Source organism: Oncorhynchus kisutch, unplaced genomic scaffold (assembly GCF_002021735.2).
Source record: "Oncorhynchus kisutch isolate 150728-3 unplaced genomic scaffold, Okis_V2 Okis06b-Okis10b_hom, whole genome shotgun sequence".
Classification (NCBI taxonomy): Eukaryota; Metazoa; Chordata; class Actinopteri; order Salmoniformes; family Salmonidae; genus Oncorhynchus; species Oncorhynchus kisutch.
The window spans coordinates 21,215,167-21,236,142 of record NW_022261983.1 but is presented as its reverse complement, the minus strand read 5'-3'; the positions used below and the strand labels follow the sequence as shown (position 1 = coordinate 21,236,142).

General features: G+C 47.4%; 2 protein-coding genes across 5 annotated transcripts in view; one reads left to right on the top strand and one right to left on the bottom strand.

Moving 5' to 3' along the window:
- Positions 1-230: 230 nt before the first annotated feature.
- On the bottom strand, positions 231-3,795 carry LOC116359962 (FAD-linked sulfhydryl oxidase ALR). The gene is made up of 3 exons (XM_031814176.1): positions 3,372-3,795; positions 1,781-1,995; positions 231-1,457 (listed from the first exon to the last, which is right to left on the bottom strand). Exons 1-3 carry the CDS (start codon positions 3,582-3,584, stop codon positions 1,295-1,297), a joined length of 591 nt encoding a protein of 196 aa, XP_031670036.1. The 5' UTR covers positions 3,585-3,795; the 3' UTR covers positions 231-1,294.
- The window catches only part of LOC116359961 (developmentally-regulated GTP-binding protein 2), a 38,732-nt gene continuing 21,520 nt past the window's right edge, over positions 3,765-20,976 (top strand). Inside the window, exons 1-4 of one of the 4 annotated variants that reach the window (XM_031814173.1) lie at positions 3,765-3,876; positions 5,533-5,638; positions 13,172-13,332; positions 17,674-17,763. In XM_031814173.1, the coding sequence (XP_031670033.1) occupies positions 5,575-5,638; positions 13,172-13,332; positions 17,674-17,763 (315 nt within the window). In that variant the 5' untranslated portion in view covers positions 3,765-3,876; positions 5,533-5,574. Of the gene's footprint in view, positions 4,112-5,532; positions 5,639-13,171; positions 13,333-17,673; positions 17,764-20,976 lie in introns of all 4 variants that reach the window. The other 3 variants (XM_031814175.1, XM_031814172.1, XM_031814174.1) reach the window with 3 other exon arrangements.

Sequence of the window (20,976 nt, the reverse complement as noted above, 5' to 3'; positions counted from 1 at the left end):
TACCTCATCTCTGTACCCCAACACATACAATGACTACCTCATCTCTGTACCCCACACATATAATTATCTGTAAGGTCCCTCCGGTTGAGCAGTGAATTTCAAACACAGAATCAAACCTTTGATCATGGTGAAGTTAGTAATTACACTGTGGATGGTGTATCAATACACCCAGTCCCTACAATGATACAGGTGTCCTTTCTAACTCGGTTAACGGAGAGGAAGGAAACCGCTCAGTGTTTTCACCATGAGGCCAATGGCGACTGCAAAACAGTTCGAGTTTAATGGCTGTGATCATATGAGAAAAACGAGGATGGACAACATTGTAGTTACTCCACAATACTAACCCAATTGACAGAGTGAAAAGAAGGACGCCTGTACAGAATAAAAATATTCCAAACATGCATCCTGTTTGCAACAAGGCACTAACGTAAAACTGCAAAAATGTGGCAAAGAAATTAACTTTATGTCCTGAATACAAAGCGTTATGTTTGGGGCAAATCCAACACAACATCACTGAGTACCACTCTTCATAATTTCAAAGATGAGGTGGCTGCATCATGTTATGGGTATGCTTGTCATCGGCAAGGACTAGGGAAGTTTTTTAGGATAGAAATCAACGGAATAGAGTGAAGCACAGACACAATCCCAGAGGAAAACCTGGTTGTCTGCTTCCCAATACAGATACGTATTCCAAAACATGCAAAAAATATAATGTACAAATATTGTACAATCCAAGTGTGTAAAGTTCTTAGAGAATTACCCACAAAGCTTACCCAGAAAGACTCACAGCTGTAAATCGATGCCAAAGATGATTCTAACATGTACTGACTCAGGGGTGTGAATACTTGTAAAATTAGATATTTCTGTATTTAATTTTCAATACATTTCTAAAAACCTGTTTTCACTTTTGTCATTATGGGGTATTGTGATGTCATTATGGGGTATTGTGATGTCAATATGGGGTATTGTGATGTCATTATGGGGTATTGTGATGTCATTATGGGGTATTGTGATGTCATTATGGGGTATTGTGATGTCATTATGGGGTATGTAATCCATGTGGAATTCAGGCTGTAACACAACAACATGTGTAATAAGTCCAGGGGTATGAATACTTTCTGAAAGCACTGGACAACAGATTGATAGTGAGCATCATGTAGATCCGTAGCCAATCAGAATATAGAACATAGTCTCTGTGTCAGATGCCAGATAGTTCCCTAAACGCTACTATACAGGGAACAGGATGTGAATAGACGTGTCCTGTATCTCTCAGTTCCCAGGTAACAGTAATGAATCAGTCACAGCTGCCATCTTTCCAACCGTCCCTCCACCTCTCATCCACGAGGGAACAGTCAAACGGCTGCTTCCCCAGCCGAGCGTTGACGTCGTTATGGACGCCACACAGCCACTGGGAGAGGGCGTGGCGACTACTGGCGTCTGGCTGATTGGTCTTCAGCCTGAGGAAACAGGAAGTGATGTCATCAACACTGTGGTGGAGTCCCTACTCGACTACATTGCAGACGATCTTACAATGCCTGGACAGGTATTTAACAGATCAGCTAACCACATATAATATAGCAATCTGACGCCCGACTGCATAGTGGATGATGTGGCATGCAACTATTGATTGATGCAATGCTACTCCTGGGTATCTAGTTGGGCAGGAAGTGGACCTGTATCTACTGCCAATCATCTGTGACCTTTAACCCACTAGAACCAATTATACAACTCTCAACACCAGCCAACGTAACACACAATAACATAACCTCTAACCCCTGACCTTGTCCGCAGGTCCTCAGCACACTCCTCGCAGGGGAAGACCTTAGAGAAGAGGTTGATGAACTGTCCCATGTCTGTCTGCTGTCTGGGGGAGGGCCGGTCTGGGTAGTAAGCTGCCATGGTGTGCAGGAAGGACCAGGTGTTACGCCCTAACTCTTCCCTGTCCAGCGGACACTCCGGCTGCTGCTGGGGCTCCACATGCTCAGCTGGGGCCGCCTACACACACACAGGGATACAGATAGACACACATTCTGCTTGACTGAGTTGTCTGATGGGCATTACCAAGTCATCATTACTCAACATGATGAAACAGAGTTAGTAGGCTATCCACACTGACATCATTCAGGTCTACCAATCTAAATAGGTCCTCTACTAGATAATAGTAGAGGCCTGGCCGAGTCAGAACAAAGTGGCAGCTTACAGAGGTGTCCATGAGGAAACATCTTATCAGCTACATAAACAGTGATGTTTGTCTCAAACAAGTAGCTTTATGGTCGGTTGATGTTTGTCTCAAACAAGTAGCTTTATGGTCGGTTGATGTTTGTCTCAAACAAGTAGCTTTATGGTCGGTTGATGTTTGTCTCAAACAAGTAGCTTTATGGTCGGTTGATGTTTGTCTCAAACAAGTAGCTTTACGGTAGGTTGACGCTCATAACCTTCAGTCTGAGAGGACAGTCAGTTTCTAAAGGCCAAATCAAAAGAAACGTGTGTTTTTATACGCGTGAACGAGAGTGCAGACGCTGGAATTAGAATGCACAGTAGTGAAACTGGCCGTGCTCGTCAGTACGCAGTACATCATGCGTGGCTCACTTGTGGGTGTGCTGGCAGCATATTGCAGAACAGTCGATTGTGCGTCAAGAATTCAGCATATAGCAAGTTTGTATGAAGGTCTGGTTATTAAATGGGTAAATAGTTTAATGAATTTATGGCCATGTAGGAGGGTGAAAGGATAGCAGATCCAGCTGTCAAAGATCTAGAGAGAAGGCTATTCTGGATAGGGCAGGGACTTCTGGATAGGGCAGGGACTTCTGGATAGGGCAGGGACCTCTGGATAGGGCAGGGACCTCTGGATAGGGCAGGGACCTCTGGATAGGGCAGGGACCTCTGGATAGGGCAGGGACCTCTGGATAGGGCAGGGACCTCTGGATAGGGCAGATAGGGCAGGGACCTCTGGATAGGGCAGGGACCTCTGGATAGGGCAGGGACCTCTGGATAGGGCAGGGACTTCTGAGCTCTTCACCTCAGCACGGGAGCCAATCCGTGTTGCAGATCGTCACCTCCTACATCTAAGAGGTTGCTGTTCCCTGGCAACACCTGGTGCCGTAGAATACACTATGCACAACCAAAAACTATTTTAAGAGCCACCCACATTGCAATAAGAGTATTCTTCCATTTACTTAGCTATGTCAACTGCAGATAATTAAATTCACAGTTTCTCTCCCATGGAATAAAAAATAAAAAAACGTATATTTTTTAAAATTCCGTTCGCTCTCCAATTTAGTGAAATCCAATTGGTAGTAGTTCCAGTCTTGTCCCATCGTTGCAACTCCCGTACGGACTCGGGAGGGGCGAAGGTCGAGAGCCATGCTCACCTGTGGCGTTTTCTGGACCTTCATCCACGACTTGAAGTCGGTACAAGCCCTGCACGGCTTTTTCTTAGGTTCTCCGGTCTGCTCCGGGTCCTTACCGGTGCTGTCCTCCGGGGGCCTGCCGGTTATGATGGGGAACCCCTGGATGCCCGCGGTGGATGATCCTCCGGTGGACGCGGCCATGTCCGCTGTGTTACTGTGGGAAGGATCTGTCATCGGACCAGAACCCGCGGCTGAAGGACGCTTCCGTTATAACGCTTTATAACTCCTCCTCCATGTGTTCTATATATGACACCCGGCCTCCATGTTCACCAACTACACATGTCTGAATTTATTCTAAACATGTAGGGCAGTAAGTCCACTCGAACAGTGTTCTGTAAACTACTTGATATTTGACCAGGAACTATTTTTCCAGGTATTTAACGTTAGATGTTTTGTTCCCCACCGGAATCAAAAGAGAACGGAACCCTGTAGTTCCGGTTTGTGATGTCATTTTCCTATGCATGCAGTTGAGTCGAACACATTTAAAGTGTATATTTTTCATAGATATTACTACCGGCTGATCAGTTTTGTGTTTGTATGTTACCTTCTTGGTTTTTTAGTTAAATCTGTAGTTTTTATTTGATTGACAAATTAATGTTGCGGTCTTCTCACTAGTTGCCTAACACAGGAAGCTACCGCTAGTTAGCGAGCTTGCTAGCCTATTGGGGAGTAGCAGTGTTGACACGTTTCAATCACAGGAGGTTGGTGGCACCTTCATTCGGGAGGATGGACTCGTGGTAATGGCTGGAGTGAAATGAGTGGAATGGTATCAAACACATGGTTTCCATTCGCTCCGTTCCTGCCATTATTATGAGCCGTCCTCCACCCAGCAGCCTCCAGTGGTTCCAGTCTGATAGTAGTGTCTCTCTCCAGGCAGTAACCAGTCTGATGTCTGTCTCTCTCCAGGCAGTAACCAGTCTGATGTGTGTCTCTCTCCAGACAGTAACCAGTCTGATGTCTGTCTCTCTCCAGGCAGTAACCAGTCTGATGTCTGTCTCTCTCCAGGCAGTAACCAGTCTGATGTGTGTCTCTCTCCAGGCAGTAACCAGTCTGATGTGTGTCTCTCTCCAGGCAGTAACCAGTCTGATGTGTGTCTCTCTCCAGACAGTAACCAGTCTGATGTCTGTCTCTCTCCAGACAGTAACCAGTCTGATGTCTGTCTCTCTCCAGGCACTAACCAGTCTGATGTGTGTCTCTCTCCAGACAGTAACCAGTCTGATGTCTGTCTCTCTCCAGGCAGTAACCAGTCTGATGTGTGTCTCTCTCCAGGCAGTAACCAGTCTGATGTCTGTCTCTCTCCAGACAGTAACCAGTCTGATGTCTGTCTCTCTCCAGGCAGTAACCAGTCTGATGTCTGTCTCTCTCCAGGAGAGTAACCAGTCTGATGTCTGTCTCTCTCCGGAGAGTAACCAGTCTGATGTAGTGTCTCTCTCCAGACAGTAACCAGTCTGATGTGTGTCTCTCTCCAGGCAGTAACCAGTCTGATGTGTGTCTCTCTCCAGACAGTAACCAGTCTGATGTAGTGTGTCTGTCTCTCTCCAGACAGTAACCAGTCTGATGTAGTGTGTGTGTCTCTCTCCAGGCAGTAACCAGTCTGATGTCTGTCTCTCTCCAGACAGTAACCAGTCTGATGCCTGTCTCTCTCCAGGCAGTAACCAGTCTGATGTGTGTGTCTCTCCAGACAGTAACCAGTCTGATGCCTGTCTCTCTCCAGACAGTAACCAGTCTGATGTCTGTCTCTCTCCAGACAGTAACCAGTCTGATGTCTGTCTCTCTCCAGACAGTAACCAGTCTGATGTCTGTCTCTCTCCAGGCAGTAACCAGTCTGATGTCTGTCTCTCTCCAGGCAGTAACCAGTCTGATGTGTGTCTCTCTCCAGACAGTAACCAGTCTGATGTAGTGTCTCTCTCCAGGCAGTAACCAGTCTGATGTAGTGTCTCTCTCCAGGCAGTAACCAGTCTGATGTAGTGTCTCTCTCCAGGCAGTAACCAGTCTGATGTAGTGTCTCTCTCCAGGCAGTAACCAGTCTGATGTAGTGTCTCTCTCCAGGCAGTAACCAGTCTGATGTAGTGTGTGTGTCTCTCTCCAGGCAGTAACCAGTCTGATGTGTCTCTCTCTCCAGGCAGTAACCAGACTAGAAGTGTAACCTGCCCGCTACGACAACATGGGTATCCTGGAGAAGATAGGAGAGATAGAGAGAGAGATCTCTCGAACACAGAAAAACAAAGGTAAGACAGAGGTGTGCCGAGAGTGGCCGGCTGGGTTGAGTTTGAGTTGATTTTATTTTTACAGGGACAGTGCACATTAATCAACGTTTCAGTAAAAGTGCCGGTTTTAGCCAGCCGGCTAATTTTCAACCGCAGTCCCTGGGCAGGTTATTAAAAACAATTACAATATAGACAATCATTGAGCAGTGAGCAACATAGGACAAGCAAGACGTAGCATACAGACAGAGCAACATAGAACAAGCAAGACGTAGCATACAGACAGAGCAACATAGAACAAGCAAGACGTAGCATACAGACAGAGCAACATAGAACAAGCAAGATGTAGCATACAGACAGAGCAACATAGAACAAGCAAGATGTAGCATACAGACAGAGCAACATAGAACAAGCAAGATGTAGCATACAGACAGAGCAACATAGAACAAGCAAGATGTAGCATACAGACAGAGCAACATAGAACAAGCAAGATGTAGCATACAGACAGAGCAACATAGAACAAGCAAGACGTAGCATACAGACAGAGCAACATAGAACAAAATTCATAAAAGCAACAGTGTTTCTACACCTCACAAGCTACAGACAACAGATGGAAAGCGGCAACACACAGCTAGGGACCATGTTCACAAATCTGACTGACCTTTAGCCATGTCTTCAAGCATTTTGTGAAAGTGTGATATGTGGTGCAGTTATGTGTGTCTGATGGCAGTGTATTCCAGACATGGGAAGCTCTCACAGAGAATGCAGATTTACTAAAGGTGCTTTTCCTTAAGGGAACTATACAGTCACCTCTCATGGCAGGCCTTGTGGATCTGGTGCCATATGTTTGGGTTTTCTGTTTAACAAAAGTACTGAGTGGAGGGGGAGCCAGGCTGTTTAGGATCACTCTGACACACTGAGTTCTGTCTTCAAGGTATGATTTCATCCATCTCAAGGCATCGGGGGGAAAAGTTGAACTTGGACAATTTTAGCTAGCCAGTTCCTCTGTCAGGCCTCGCTAGTGGGGTCTGTCTACCCAGGACATCTCAATCAACTTATGTCACAGTGAGAGTGTGAGCACGAATTAGTGTATTTTTATCATGGATCCCCATTAGCTCCGCTACTCTTCCTGGGGTTTATTATGGATCCCCATTAGCTCAGCTACTCTTCCTGGGGTTTATTATGGATCCCCATTAGCTCAGCTACTCTTCCTGGGGTTTATTATGGATCCCCATTAGCTCAGCTACTCTTCCTGGTGTTTATTATGGATCCCCATTAGCTCAGCTACTCTTCCTGGGGTTTATTATGGATCCCCATTAGCTCAGCTACTCTTCCTGGGGTTTATTATGGATCCCCATTAGCTCAGCTACTCTTCCTGGGGTTTATTATGGATCCCCATTAGCTCCGCTACTCTTCCTGGGGTTTATTATGGATCCCCATTAGCTCAGCTGCTCTTCCTGGGGTTTATCATGGATCCCCATTAGATCAGCTACTCTTCCTGGGGTTTATCATGGATCCCCATTAGCTCAGCTACTCTTCCTGGGGTTTATTATGGATCCCCATTAGCTCAGCTACTCTTCCTGGGGTTTATCATGGATCCCCATTAGCTCAGCTACTCTTCCTGGGGTTTATCATGGATCCCCATTAGATCAGCTACTCTTCCTGGGGTTTATCATGGATCCCCATTAGATCAGCTGCTCTTCCTGGGGTTTATCATGGATCCCCATTAGCTCAGCTACTCTTCCTGGGGTTTATCATGGATCCCCATTAGCTCCGCTACTCTTCCTGGGGTTTATCATGGATCCCCATTAGCTCAGCTACTCTTCCTGGGGTTTATTATGGATCCCCATTAGATCAGCTACTCTTCCTGGGGTTTATCATGGATCCCCATTAGCTCAGCTACTCTTCCTGGGGTTTATCATGGATCCCCATTAGCTCCGCTACTCTTCCTGGGGTTTATCATGGATCCCCATTAGCTCAGCTACTCTTCCTGGGGTTTATCATGGATCCCCATTAGATCAGCTGCTCTTCCTGGGGTTTATCATGGATCCCCATTAGATCAGCTACTCTTCCTGGGGTTTATCGTGGATCCCCATTAGATCAGCTACTCTTCCTGGGGTTTATCATGGATCCCCATTAGATCAGCTACTCTTCCTGGGGTTTATTATGGATCCCCATTAGCTCAGCTACTCTTCCTGGGGTTTATTATGGATCCCCATTAGCTCAGCTACTCTTCCTGGGGTTTATCATGGATCCCCATTAGCTCAGCTACTCTTCCTGGGCTTTATCATGGATCCCCATTAGCTCAGCTACTCTTCCTGGGGTTTATTATGGATCCCCATTAGCTCGGCTGCTCTTCCTGGGGTTTATTATGGATCCCCATTAGCTCAGCTACTCTTCCTGGGGTTTATCATGGATCCCCATTAGCTCAGCTACTCTTCCTGGGGTTTATTATGGATCCCCATTAGCTCGGCTGCTCTTCCTGGGGTTTATTATGGATCCCCATTAGCTCAGCTACTCTTCCTGGGGTTTATTATGGATCCCCATTAGCTCAGCTACTCTTCCTGGGGTTTATTATGGATCCCCATTAGCTCAGCTACTCTTCCTGGGGTTTATCATGGATCCCCATTAGCTCGGCTACTCTTCCTGGGGTTTATTATGGATCCCCATTAGCTCAGCTACTCTTCCTGGGGTTTATCATGGATCCCCATTAGCTCGGCTACTCTTCCTGGGGTTTATTATGGATCCCCATTAGCTCGGCTACTCTTCCTGGGGTTTATTATGGATCCCCATTAGCTCAGCTGCTCTTCCTGGGGTTTATTATGGATCCCCATTAGATCAGCTGCTCTTCCTGGGGTTTATTATGGATCCCCATTAGCTCAGCTACTCTTCCTGGGGTTTATCATGGATCCCCATTAGCTCAGCTACTCTTCCTGGGGTTTATTATGGATCCCCATTAGCTCAGCTGCTCTTCCTGGGGTTTATTATGGATCCCCATTAGCTCAGCTACTCTTCCTGGGGTTTATTATGGATCCCCATTAGCTCAGCTACTCTTCCTGGGGTTTATTATGGATCCCCATTAGCTCAGCTACTCTTCCTGGGGTTTATCATGGATCCCCATTAGCTCAGCTACTCTTCCTGGGGTTTATTATGGATCCCCATTAGCTCAGCTACTCTTCCTGGGGTTTATTATGGATCCCCATTAGCTCAGCTACTCTTCCTGGGGTTTATTATGGATCCCCATTAGCTCAGCTGCTCTTCCTGGGGTTTATCATGGATCCCCATTAGATCAGCTACTCTTCCTGGGGTTTATCATGGATCCCCATTAGCTCGGCTACTCTTCCTGGGGTTTATTATGGATCCCCATTAGCTCAGCTACTCTTCCTGGGGTTTATCATGGATCCCCATTAGCTCAGCTGCTCTTCCTGGGGTTTATTATGGATCCCCATTAGATCAGCTACTCTTCCTGGGGTTTATTATGGATCCCCATTAGCTCAGCTGCTCTTCCTGGGGTTTATTATGGATCCCCATTAGATCAGCTGCTCTTCCTGGGGTTTATTATGGATCCCCATTAGCTCAGCTGCTCTTCCTGGGGTTTATTATGGATCCCCATTAGCTCAGCTACTCTTCCTGGGGTTTATTATGGATCCCCATTAGCTCAGCTGCTCTTCCTGGGGTCCAGCAAAATGAAGGCAGTTACACAATTTACACCAGAATTCACTACACACTATGTGTTTTCCCTCAGGCCCCTACTCCACCAGAATTCACTACACTATGTGTTTTCCCTCAGGCCCCTACTCCACCAGAATTCACTACACTATGTGTTCCCTCAGGCCCCTACTCCACCAGAATTCATTACACACTATGTGTTCCCTCAGGCCCCTACTCCACCAGAATTCACTACACACTGTGTATTTGCCCTCAGGCCCCTACTCCACCAGAATTCACTACACACTATGTGTTCCCTCAGGCCCCTACTCCACCAGAATTCACTACACACTATGTGTTCCCTCAGGCCCCTACTCCACCAGAATTCACTACACACTATGTGTTCCCTCAGGCCCCTACTCCACCAGAATTCACTACACACTGTGTGTTTGCCCTCAGGCCCCTACTCCACCAGAATTCACTACACACTGTGTGTTTGCCCTCAGGCCCCTACTCCACCAGAATTCACTACACTATGTGTTCCCTCAGGCCCCTACTCCACCAGAATTCACTACACTATGTGTTTTCCCTCAGGCCCCTACTCCACCAGAATTCACTACACTATGTGTTCCCTCAGGCCCCTACTCCACCAGAATTCACTACACTATGTGTTTGCCCTCAGGCCCCTACTCCACCAGAATTCACTACACACTGTGTGTTTGCCCTCAGGCCCCTACTCCACCAGAATTCACTACACACTGTGTGTTTGCCCTCAGGCCCCTACTCCACCAGAATTCACTACACACTGTGTGTTCCCTCAGGCCCCTACTCCACCAGAATTCACTACACTATGTGTTTGCCCTCAGGCCCCTACTCCACCAGAATTCACTACACTGTGTGTTCCCTCAGGCCCCTACTCCACCAGAATTCACTACACTATGTGTTTGCCCTCAGGCCCCTACTCCACCAGAATTCACTACACTATGTGTTCCCTCAGGCCCCTACTCCACCAGAATACACTACACACTGTGTGTTTGCCCTCAGGCCCCTACTCCACCAGAATTCACTACACTATGTGTTTGCCCTCAGGCCCCTACTCCACCAGAATTCACTACACTATGTGTTTGCCCTCAGGCCCCTACTCCACCAGAATTCACTACACTATGTGTTCCCTCAGGCCCCTACTCCACCAGAATTCACTACACTATGTGTTTTCCCTCAGGCCCCTACTCCACCAGAATTCACTACACTATGTGTTTTCCCTCAGGCCCCTACTCCACCAGAATTCACTACACTATGTGTTCCCTCAGGCCTCTACTCCACCAGAATTCACTACACTATGTGTTTGCCCTCAGGCCCCTACTCCACCAGAATTCACTACACACTGTGTGTTTGCCCTCAGGCCTCTACTCCACCAGAATTCACTACACTGTGTGTTTGCCCTCAGGCCTCTACTCCACCAGAATTCACTACACTATGTGTTTGCCCTCAGGCCCCTACTCCACCAGAATTCACTACACACTGTGTGTTTGCCCTCAGGCCTCTACTCCACCAGAATTCACTACACTGTGTGTTTGCCCTCAGGCCCCTACTCCACCAGAATTCACTACACTATGTGTTTGCCCTCAGGCCCCTACTCCACTACCACATATCTACAACACTAAATGCATGTGTACGTGTCTGTATAGTAGTGAGTATGTTATTGTGTGTCTGTATAGTAGTGTGTGTGTGTCTGTATAGTAGTGTGTGTGTGTCTGTATAGTAGTGTGTGTGTGTGTGTCTGTATAGTAGTGTGTGTGTGTGTGTGTGTGTGTGTGTCTGTATAGTAGTGTGTGTGTGTGTCTGTATAGTAATGTGTCTGTATAGTAGTGTGTATGTTATTGTGTGTGTGTCTGTATAGTAGTGTGTGTGTTATTGTGTGTGTGTGTCTGTATAGTAGTGTGTGTGTGTCTGTATAGTAATGTGTCTGTATAGTAGTGTGTGTGTGTGTGTGTGTGTGTGTGTGTCTGTATAGTAGTGTGTGTGTATGTCTGTATAGTAGTGTGTGTGTATAGTAGTGTGTATGTTATTGTGTGTGTGTGTCTGTATAGTAGTGTGTGTGTGTGTGTGTCTGTATAGTAATGTGTATGTTATTGTGTGTGTGTCTGTATAGTAGTGTGTGTGTGTGTCTGTATAGTAGTGTGTGTTATTGTGTGTGTGTGTGTGTCTGTATAGTAGTGTGTGTGTGTGTGTGTCTGTATAGTAGTGTGTGTGTGTGTGTGTCTGTATAGTAGTGTGTGTTATTGTGTGTGTGTGTGTGTGTCTGTATAGTAGTGTGTGTGTGTGTGTGTGTGTGTGTGTATGTCTGTATAGTAGTGTGTGTGTGTATAGTAGTGTGTATGTTATTGTGTGTGTCTGTATAGTAGTAGTGTGTGTGTCTGTATAGTAGTGTGTGTTATTGTGTGTGTGTCTGTATAGTAGTGTGTGTTATTGTGTGTGTGTCTGTATAGTAGTGTGTGTGTGTGTGTGTCTGTATAGTAGTGTGTATGTTATTGTGTGTGTGTGTGTCTGTATAGTAGTGTGTATGTTATTGTGTGTGTGTGTCTGTATAGTAATGTGTCTGTATAGTAGTGTGTGTGTATGTGTCTGTATAGTAGTGTGTATGTTATTGTGTGTGTGTGTCTTCACCTGGACCATTACAGTAGTGAGTTCTTGTGCAGCTTGTTGTACTCCAGACGGAGTACCATCTGGGCCTGCTGAAGGCTAAGCTAGCTAAGTCCCAGTATTTCCCCCTGTGTGTGTAGCCACGGAGTACCATCTGGGCCTGCTGAAGGCTAAGTCCCAGTATTTCCCCCTGTGTGTGTAGCCACTGAGTACCATCTGGGACTGCTGAAGGCTAAGTCCCAGTATTTCCCCCTGTGTGTGTAGCCACTGAGTACCATCTGGGCCTGCTGAAGGCTAAGTCCCAGTATTTCCCCCTGTGTGTGTAGCCACGGAGTACCATCTGGGCCTGCTGAAGGCTAAGCTAGCTAAGTCCCAGTATTTCCCCCTGTGTGTGTAGCCACAGAGTACCATCTGGGCCTGCTGAAGGCTAAGCTAGCTAAGTCCCAGTATTTCCCCCTGTGTGTGTAGCCACAGAGTACCATCTGTGCCTGCTGAAGGCTAAGCTAGCTAAGTCCCAGTATTTCCCCCTGTGTGTGTAGCCACAGAGTACCATCTGTGCCTGCTGAAGGCTAAGCTAGCTAAGTCCCAGTATTTCCCCCTGTGTGTGTAGCCACGGAGTACCATCTGGGCCTGCTGAAGGCTAAGTCCCAGTATTTCCCCCTGTGTGTGTAGCCACAGAGTACCATCTGGGCCTGCTGAAGGCTAAGCTAGCTAAGTCCCAGTATTTCCCCCTGTGTGTGTAGCCACAGAGTACCATCTGGGCCTGCTGAAGGCTAAGCTAGCTAAGTCCCAGTATTTCCCCCTGTGTGTGTAGCCACGGAGTACCATCTGGGCCTGCTGAAGGCTAAGCTAGCTAAGTCCCAGTATTTCCCCCTGTGTGTGTAGCCACGGAGTACCATCTGGGCCTGCTGAAGGCTAAGTCCCAGTATTTCCCCCTGTGTGTGTAGCCACAGAGTACCATCTGGGCCTGCTGAAGGCTAAGTCCCAGTATTTCCCCCTGTGTGTGTAGCCACAGAGTACCATCTGGGCCTGCTGAAGGCTAAGCTAGCTAAGTCCCAGTATTTCCCCCTGTGTGTGTAGCCACAGAGTACCATCTGGGCCTGCTGAAGGCTAAGTCCCAGTATTTCCCCCTGTGTGTGTAGCCACTGAGTACCATCTGGGCCTGCTGAAGGCTAAGTCCCAGTATTTCCCCCTGTGTGTGTAGCCACGGAGTACCATCTGGGCCTGCTGAAGGCTAAGTCCCAGTATTTCCCCCTGTGTGTGTAGCCACGGAGTACCATCTGGGCCTGCTGAAGGCTAAGCTAGCGAAGTACCGCGCCCAGCTGCTGGAACCGTCCAAGTCCGCAGGAGCCAAAGGAGAGGGCTTCGATGTCATGAAATCTGGAGACGCACGTGTTGCACTGATTGGCTTCCCCTCCGTCGGAAAGGTCAGACAGGAAACAGACTGAGCACGCTCACAACGTGTCCTCTAGTCCTGTGTGTTAACTCATGTCTCTGTCCTCTAGTCCTGTGTGTTAACTCATGTCTCTGTCTCTGTCCTCTAGTCCTGTGTGTTAACCCATGTCTCTGTCCTCTAGTCCTGTGTGTTAACTCATGTCTCTGTCCTCTAGTCCTGTGTGTTAACTCATGTCTCTGTCTCTGTCCTCTAGTCCTGTGTGTTAACTCATGTCTCTGTCCTCTAGTCCTGTGTGTTAACTCATGTCTCTGTCCTCTAGTCCTGTGTGTTAACTCATGTCTCTGTCTCTGTCCTCTAGTCCTGTGTGTTAACCCATGTCTCTGTCTCTGTCCTCTAGTCCTGTGTGTTAACTCATGTCTCTGTCCTCTAGTCCTGTGTGTTAACTCATGTCTCTGTCTCTGTCCTCTAGTCCTGTGTGTTAACTCATGTCTCTGTCCTCTAGTCCTGTGTGTTAACTCATGTCTCTGTCCTCTAGTCCTGTGTGTTAACTCATGTCTCTGTCTCTGTCCTCTAGTCCTGTGTGTTAACTCATGTCTCTGTCCTCTAGTCCTGTGTGTTAACTCATGTCTCTATCTCTGTCCTCTAGTCCTGTGTGTTAACTCATGTCTCTATCTCTGTCCTCTAGTCCTGTGTGTTAACTCATGTCTCTGTCCTCTAGTCCTGTGTGTTAACCCACGTCTCTGTCCTCTAGTCCTGTGTGTTAACTCATGTCTCTGTCTCTGTCCTCTAGTCCTGTGTGTTAACTCATGTCTCTGTCCTCTAGTCCTGTGTGTTAACTCATGTCTCTGTCTCTGTCCTCTAGTCCTGTGTGTTAACCCATGTCTCTGTCCTCTAGTCCTGTGTGTTAACTCATGTCTCTGTCCTTTAGTCCTGTGTGTTAACCCATGTCTCTGTCCTCTAGTCCTGTGTGTTAACCCATGTCTCTGTCCTCTAGTCCTGTGTGTTAACAACTCATGTCTCTGTCCTCTAGTCCTGTGTGTTAACTCATGTCTCTGTCTCTGTCCTCTAGTCCTGTGTGTTAACTCATGTCTCTGTCCTCTAGTCCTGTGTGTTAACCCATGTCTCTGTCCTCTAGTCCTGTGTGTTAACTCATGTCTCTGTCCTTTAGTCCTGTGTGTTAACCCATGTCTCTGTCCTCTAGTCCTGTGTGTTAACCCATGTCTCTGTCCTCTAGTCCTGTGTGTTAACAACTCATGTCTCTGTCCTCTAGTCCTGTGTGTTAACCCATGTCTCTGTCTCTGTCCTCTAGTCCTGTGTGTTAACCCATGTCTCTGTCCTCTAGTCCTGTGTGTTAACTCATGTCTCTGTCTCTGTCCTCTAGTCCTGTGTGTTAACCCATGTCTCTGTCCTCTAGTCCTGTGTGTTAACCCATGTCTCTGTCCTCTAGTCCTGTGTGTTAACCCATGTCTCTGTCCTCTAGTCCTGTGTGTTAACTCATGTCTCTGTCCTCTAGTCCTGTGTGTTAACCCATGTCTCTGTCCTCTAGTCCTGTGTGTTAACAACTCATGTCTCTGTCCTCTAGTCCTGTGTGTTAACTCATGTCTCTGTCTCTGTCCTCTAGTCCTGTGTGTTAACTCATGTCTCTGTCCTCTAGTCCTGTGTGTTAACCCATGTCTCTGTCCTCTAGTCCTGTGTGTTAACTCATGTCTCTGTCCTTTAGTCCTGTGTGTTAACCCATGTCTCTGTCCTCTAGTCCTGTGTGTTAACTCATGTCTCTGTCCTTTAGTCCTGTGTGTTAACCCATGTCTCTGTCCTCTAGTCCTGTGTGTTAACCCATGTCTCTGTCCTCTAGTCCTGTGTGTTAACAACTCATGTCTCTGTCCTCTAGTCCTGTGTGTTAACCCATGTCTCTGTCTCTGTCCTCTAGTCCTGTGTGTTAACCCATGTCTCTGTCCTCTAGTCCTGTGTGTTAACTCATGTCTCTGTCTCTGTCCTCTAGTCCTGTGTGTTAACCCATGTCTCTGTCCTCTAGTCCTGTGTGTTAACCCATGTCTCTGTCCTCTAGTCCTGTGTGTTAACCCATGTCTCTGTCCTCTAGTCCTGTGTGTTAACCCATGTCTCTGTCCTCTAGTCCTGTGTGTTAACTCATGTCTCTGTCCTCTAGTCCTGTGTGTTAGCCCATGTCTCTGTCCTCTAGTCCTGTGTGTTAACAACTCATGTCTCTGTCCTCTAGTCCTGTGTGTTAACCCATGTCTCTGTCTCTGTCCTCTAGTCCTGTGTGTTAACCCATGTCTCTGTCCTCTAGTCCTGTGTGTTAACTCATGTCTCTGTCTCTGTCCTCTAGTCCTGTGTGTTAACCCATGTCTCTGTCCTCTAGTCCTGTGTGTTAACCCATGTCTCTGTCCTCTAGTCCTGTGTGTTAACCCATGTCTCTGTCCTCTAGTCCTGTGTGTTAACCCATGTCTCTGTCCTCTAGTCCTGTGTGTTAACTCATGTCTCTGTCCTCTAGTCCTGTGTGTTAACCCATGTCTCTGTCCTCTAGTCCTGTGTGTTAACAACTCATGTCTCTGTCCTCTAGTCCTGTGTGTTAACTCATGTCTCTGTCTCTGTCCTCTAGTCCTGTGTGTTAACTCATGTCTCTGTCCTCTAGTCCTGTGTGTTAACCCATGTCTCTGTCCTCTAGTCCTGTGTGTTAACAACTCATGTCTCTGTCCTCTAGTCCTGTGTGTTAACTCATGTCTCTGTCTCTGTCCTCTAGTCCTGTGTGTTAACTCATGTCTCTGTCCTCTAGTCCTGTGTGTTAACCCATGTCTCTGTCCTCTAGTCCTGTGTGTTAACTCATGTCTCTGTCCTTTAGTCCTGTGTGTTAACCCATGTCTCTGTCCTCTAGTCCTGTGTGTTAACCCATGTCTCTGTCCTCTAGTCCTGTGTGTTAACAACTCATGTCTCTGTCCTCTAGTCCTGTGTGTTAACAACTCATGTCTCTGTCTCTGTCCTCTAGTCCTGTGTGTTAACCCATGTCTCTGTCCTCTAGTCCTGTGTGTTAACTCATGTCTCTGTCTCTGTCCTCTAGTCCTGTGTGTTAACCCATGTCTCTGTCCTCTAGTCCTGTGTGTTAACCCATGTCTCTGTCCTCTAGTCCTGTGTGTTAACCCATGTCTCTGTCCTCTAGTCCTGTGTGTTAACCCATGTCTCTGTCCTCTAGTCCTGTGTGTTAACTCATGTCTCTGTCCTCTAGTCCTGTGTGTTAACCCATGTCTCTGTCCTCTAGTCCTGTGTGTTAGCCCATGTCTCTGTCCTCTAGTCCTGTGTGTTAACTCATGTCTCTGTCTCTGTCCTCTAGTCCTGTGTGTTAACTCATGTCTCTGTCTCTGTCCTCTAGTCCTGTGTGTTAACCCATGTCTCTGTCCTCTAGTCCTGTGTGTTAACCCATGTCTCTGTCCTCTAGTCCTGTGTGTTAACCCATGTCTCTGTCCTCTAGTCCTGTGTGTTAACTCATGTCTCTGTCCTCTAGTCCTGTGTGTTAACCCATGTCTCTGTCCTCTAGTCCTGTGTGTTAGCCCATGTCTCTGTCCTCTAGTCCTGTGTGTTAACTCATGTCTCTGTCTCTGTCCTCTAGTCCTGTGTGTTAACTCATGTCTCTGTCTCTGTCCTCTAGTCCTGTGTGTTAACCCATGTCTCTGTCCTCTAGTCCTGTGTGTTAACCCATGTCTCTGTCCTCTAGTCCTGTGTGTTAACCCATGTCTCTGTCCTCTAGTCCTGTGTGTTAACTCATATCTCTGTCTCTGTCCTCTAGTCCTGTGTGTTAACTCATGTCTCTGTCTCTGTCTCTGTCCTCTAGTCCTGTGTGTTAACTCATGTCTCTGTCCTCTAGTCCTGTGTGTTAACTCATGTCTCTGTCTCTGTCCTCTAGTCCTGTGTGTTAACTCATGTCTCTGTCTCTGTCTCTGTCCTCTAGTCCTGTGTGTTAACCCATGTCTCTGTCCTCTAGTCCTGTGTGTTAACCCATGTCTCTGTCCTCTAGTCCTGTGTGTTAACCCATGTCTCTGTCCTCTAGTCCTGTGTGTTAACCCATGTCTCTGTCTCTGTCTCTGTCCTCTAGTCCTGTGTGTTAACTCATGTCTCTGTCCTCTAGTCCTGTGTGTTAACTCATGTCTCTGTCCTCTAGTCCTGTGTGTTAACTCATGTCTCTGTCATCTAGTCCTGTGTGTTAACTCATGTCTCTGTCCTCTAGTCCTGTGTGTTAACCCATGTCTCTGTCCTTTAGTCCTGTGTGTTAACCCATGTCTCTGTCCTCTAGTCCTGTGTGTTAACCCATGTCTCTGTCCTCTAGTCCTGTGTGTTAACTCATGTCTCTGTCTCTGTCCTCTAGTCCACCTTCCTCAGTCTGATGACAGCAACTGCCAGTGAAGCAGCTTCCTATGAGTTCACCACCCTGACCTGTATCCCTGGAGTTATAGAGGTACATCCACCCCAAACCACACCTCATATACCATACCACACACCACACACACACACCATACACCATACCACACACACACCATACCACACACACACCATACCACACCTCATATACCACACCACAGACACCATACCACACACACCATACACCATACCACACACACCATACACCATACCACACCTCATACACCACACACCACACACACCATACCACACACACCATACACTATACCACACATACCATACCATACACCATACCACACACACCATACCACACCCCACACACCATACCACACAAACCATATACCATACCGCACCTCATACACCATACCACACATACCGTACCACACCTCATACACCATATACCACACCTCATACACCATACCACACACACCATACCACACCTCATACACCATATACCACACCGCATACACCATACCACACACACCATACCACACCTCATACACCATACCCCATACCACACCTCATACACCATACCATATACCATACCACACACTATACCACATATACCATATACCACACACTATAACACACACCCCATATACCACACAGCATACCCCAAACCCTTTACCACACACCATATACCAAACACCCCATACCACACCATACCACACACCATACCACACACCCCATACCATACACTATACCACACACCCCATATACCACACACCATACCACACCCCATACCATATACCATTCCACACACTCCATACCATACCACACACCCAATACCATATACCATACCACACACTATACCACATATACCATATACCACACACCATAACACACACCCCATACCATTGCACACACCTCATACCATTCCACACACCCCATACCATATACCATTCCACACACCTCATACCATACCACACACCCAATACCATATACCATTCCACACACCCCATACAATACCATACCACACACTATACCACATATACCACACACCCAACACCATACCAACCACACCACATACACCATACCACATACACCATACCACACACCATATACCACACCATACCACACTCTATACCATACCACACACCCCATATACCACACACCCCATATACCCAACACCATACCCCCCACACCCCATATACCACACACCATACCACACACCCCATATACCACATACCATGCCACATAACATACACACCCCCACATACCATACCACACCCCATATACCCCACACCATACCATACCACATACCATACCCCATACACCATACCACACACCCCATATACCACACACCATACCACATACCATACCACACACCCCATATACCCCACACCATACCATGCCACATAACATACACACCCCCACACACCATACCACACCCCATATACCCCATACCATACCACATACCATACCACACACCCCATATACCATACCACACACCATACCACACACCCCATATACCCCACACCATACCATGCACATAACATACACACCCCCACACACCATACCACACCCCATATACCCCACACCATACCATACCACACCCCATATACCCCATACCATTCCATACCACACCCCATACCACATAACATACACAACCCCACATACCATACCACACCCCATATACCCCACACCATTCCATACCGCATACCATACCACACACCCCATAAACACCACACCATATACCACACACCATACCATGCCCCACACCCCATATACACCACACCATACCACACCCCATACCACATAACATACACACCCCCATATACCCCACACGTACCACACACTCCATATACCACAACCCATACCATACCACATAACATACACACCCCCACATACAATACCATACCACACCCCATATACCCCACACCATACCACACACCCCATATACCACAACCCATACCACATACCATACCACACACTCCATATACCACAACCCATACCATACCACATAACATACACACCCCCACATACAATACCATACCACACCCCATATACCCCACACCATACCACACCCCATGTACCCCACACCACACACACCCCATATACCACAACCCATACCACATACCATATCACACACCCCATATACTCCACACCACACACACCATACCATACCACACACCCCATATGCCACACACAATACCATACCACAGAACATACACACCCCCACATACCATACCACACCCCATGTACCCCACACCACACACACCATACCATACCACACCACACACCCCATATGCCACACACACCATACCATACCACACACCCCATATGCCACACACAATACCATACCACAGAACATACACACCCCCACATACCATACCACACACCCCATATACTCCACACCACACACACCATACCATACCACACACCCCATATACCCCACACCACACACACCATACCATACCACACACCCCATATACTCCACACCACACACACCATACCATACCACACACCCCATATGCCACACACAATACCATACCACAGAACATACACACCCCCACATACCATACCACACCCCATGTACCCCACACCACAGACACCATACCATACCACACCACACACCCCATATACCACACACCATACCATACCACATAACATACACACCACACACACCATACTATACCACACACCATACCACACCACACACACCATACTATACCACACACCATACCACACCACACACACCATACTATACCACACACCATACCACACCACACACACCATATACCCCATACCATACCACATGACATACACACCCCCACATACCATACCACACCCCATATACCACACACACCATACCATACCCCACACCCCATATACCATACCATACACACCCCCACATACCACACGCCCCATATACCACACACCCCATATACCCCACACCATACCATACCACACACCCCATATACCACACACCCCATATACCACACACCATACCATACCACACACCCCATATACCACACCCCATATACCTCACACCATACCACATAACATACACAACCCCACATGCCATGGGGTTGTGGGGTCCAGCTGACAGTAGTGTATAATAACCCATCCTGTTGTCCTGCAGTATAATGGAGCCAACATCCAGCTGACAGTGGTGTATAATGACCCATCCTGTTGTCCTGCAGTATAATGGAGCCAACATCCAGCTGACAGTAGTGTATAATAACCCATCCTGCAGTATAATGGAGCCAACATCCAGCTGACAGTAGTGTATAATGACCCATCCTGT

What these genes read in the sequence shown, in the direction of transcription:
- LOC116359962 (XM_031814176.1), bottom strand. Translation starts at nt 3,584, where the DNA reads ATGACAGATCCTTCCCACAGTAACACAGCGGACATGGCCGCGTCCACC. An exon ending in AGGTCCAGAAAACGCCACAG is followed by an intron (nt 1,996 to 3,371) that starts GTGAGCATGGCT and finishes GTGTGTGTGTAG; the next exon opens with GCGGCCCCAGCTGAGCATGT. An exon ending in GCTGAGGACCTGCGGACAAG is followed by an intron (nt 1,458 to 1,780) that starts GTCAGGGGTTAG and finishes CTGTTTCCTCAG; the next exon opens with GCTGAAGACCAATCAGCCAG.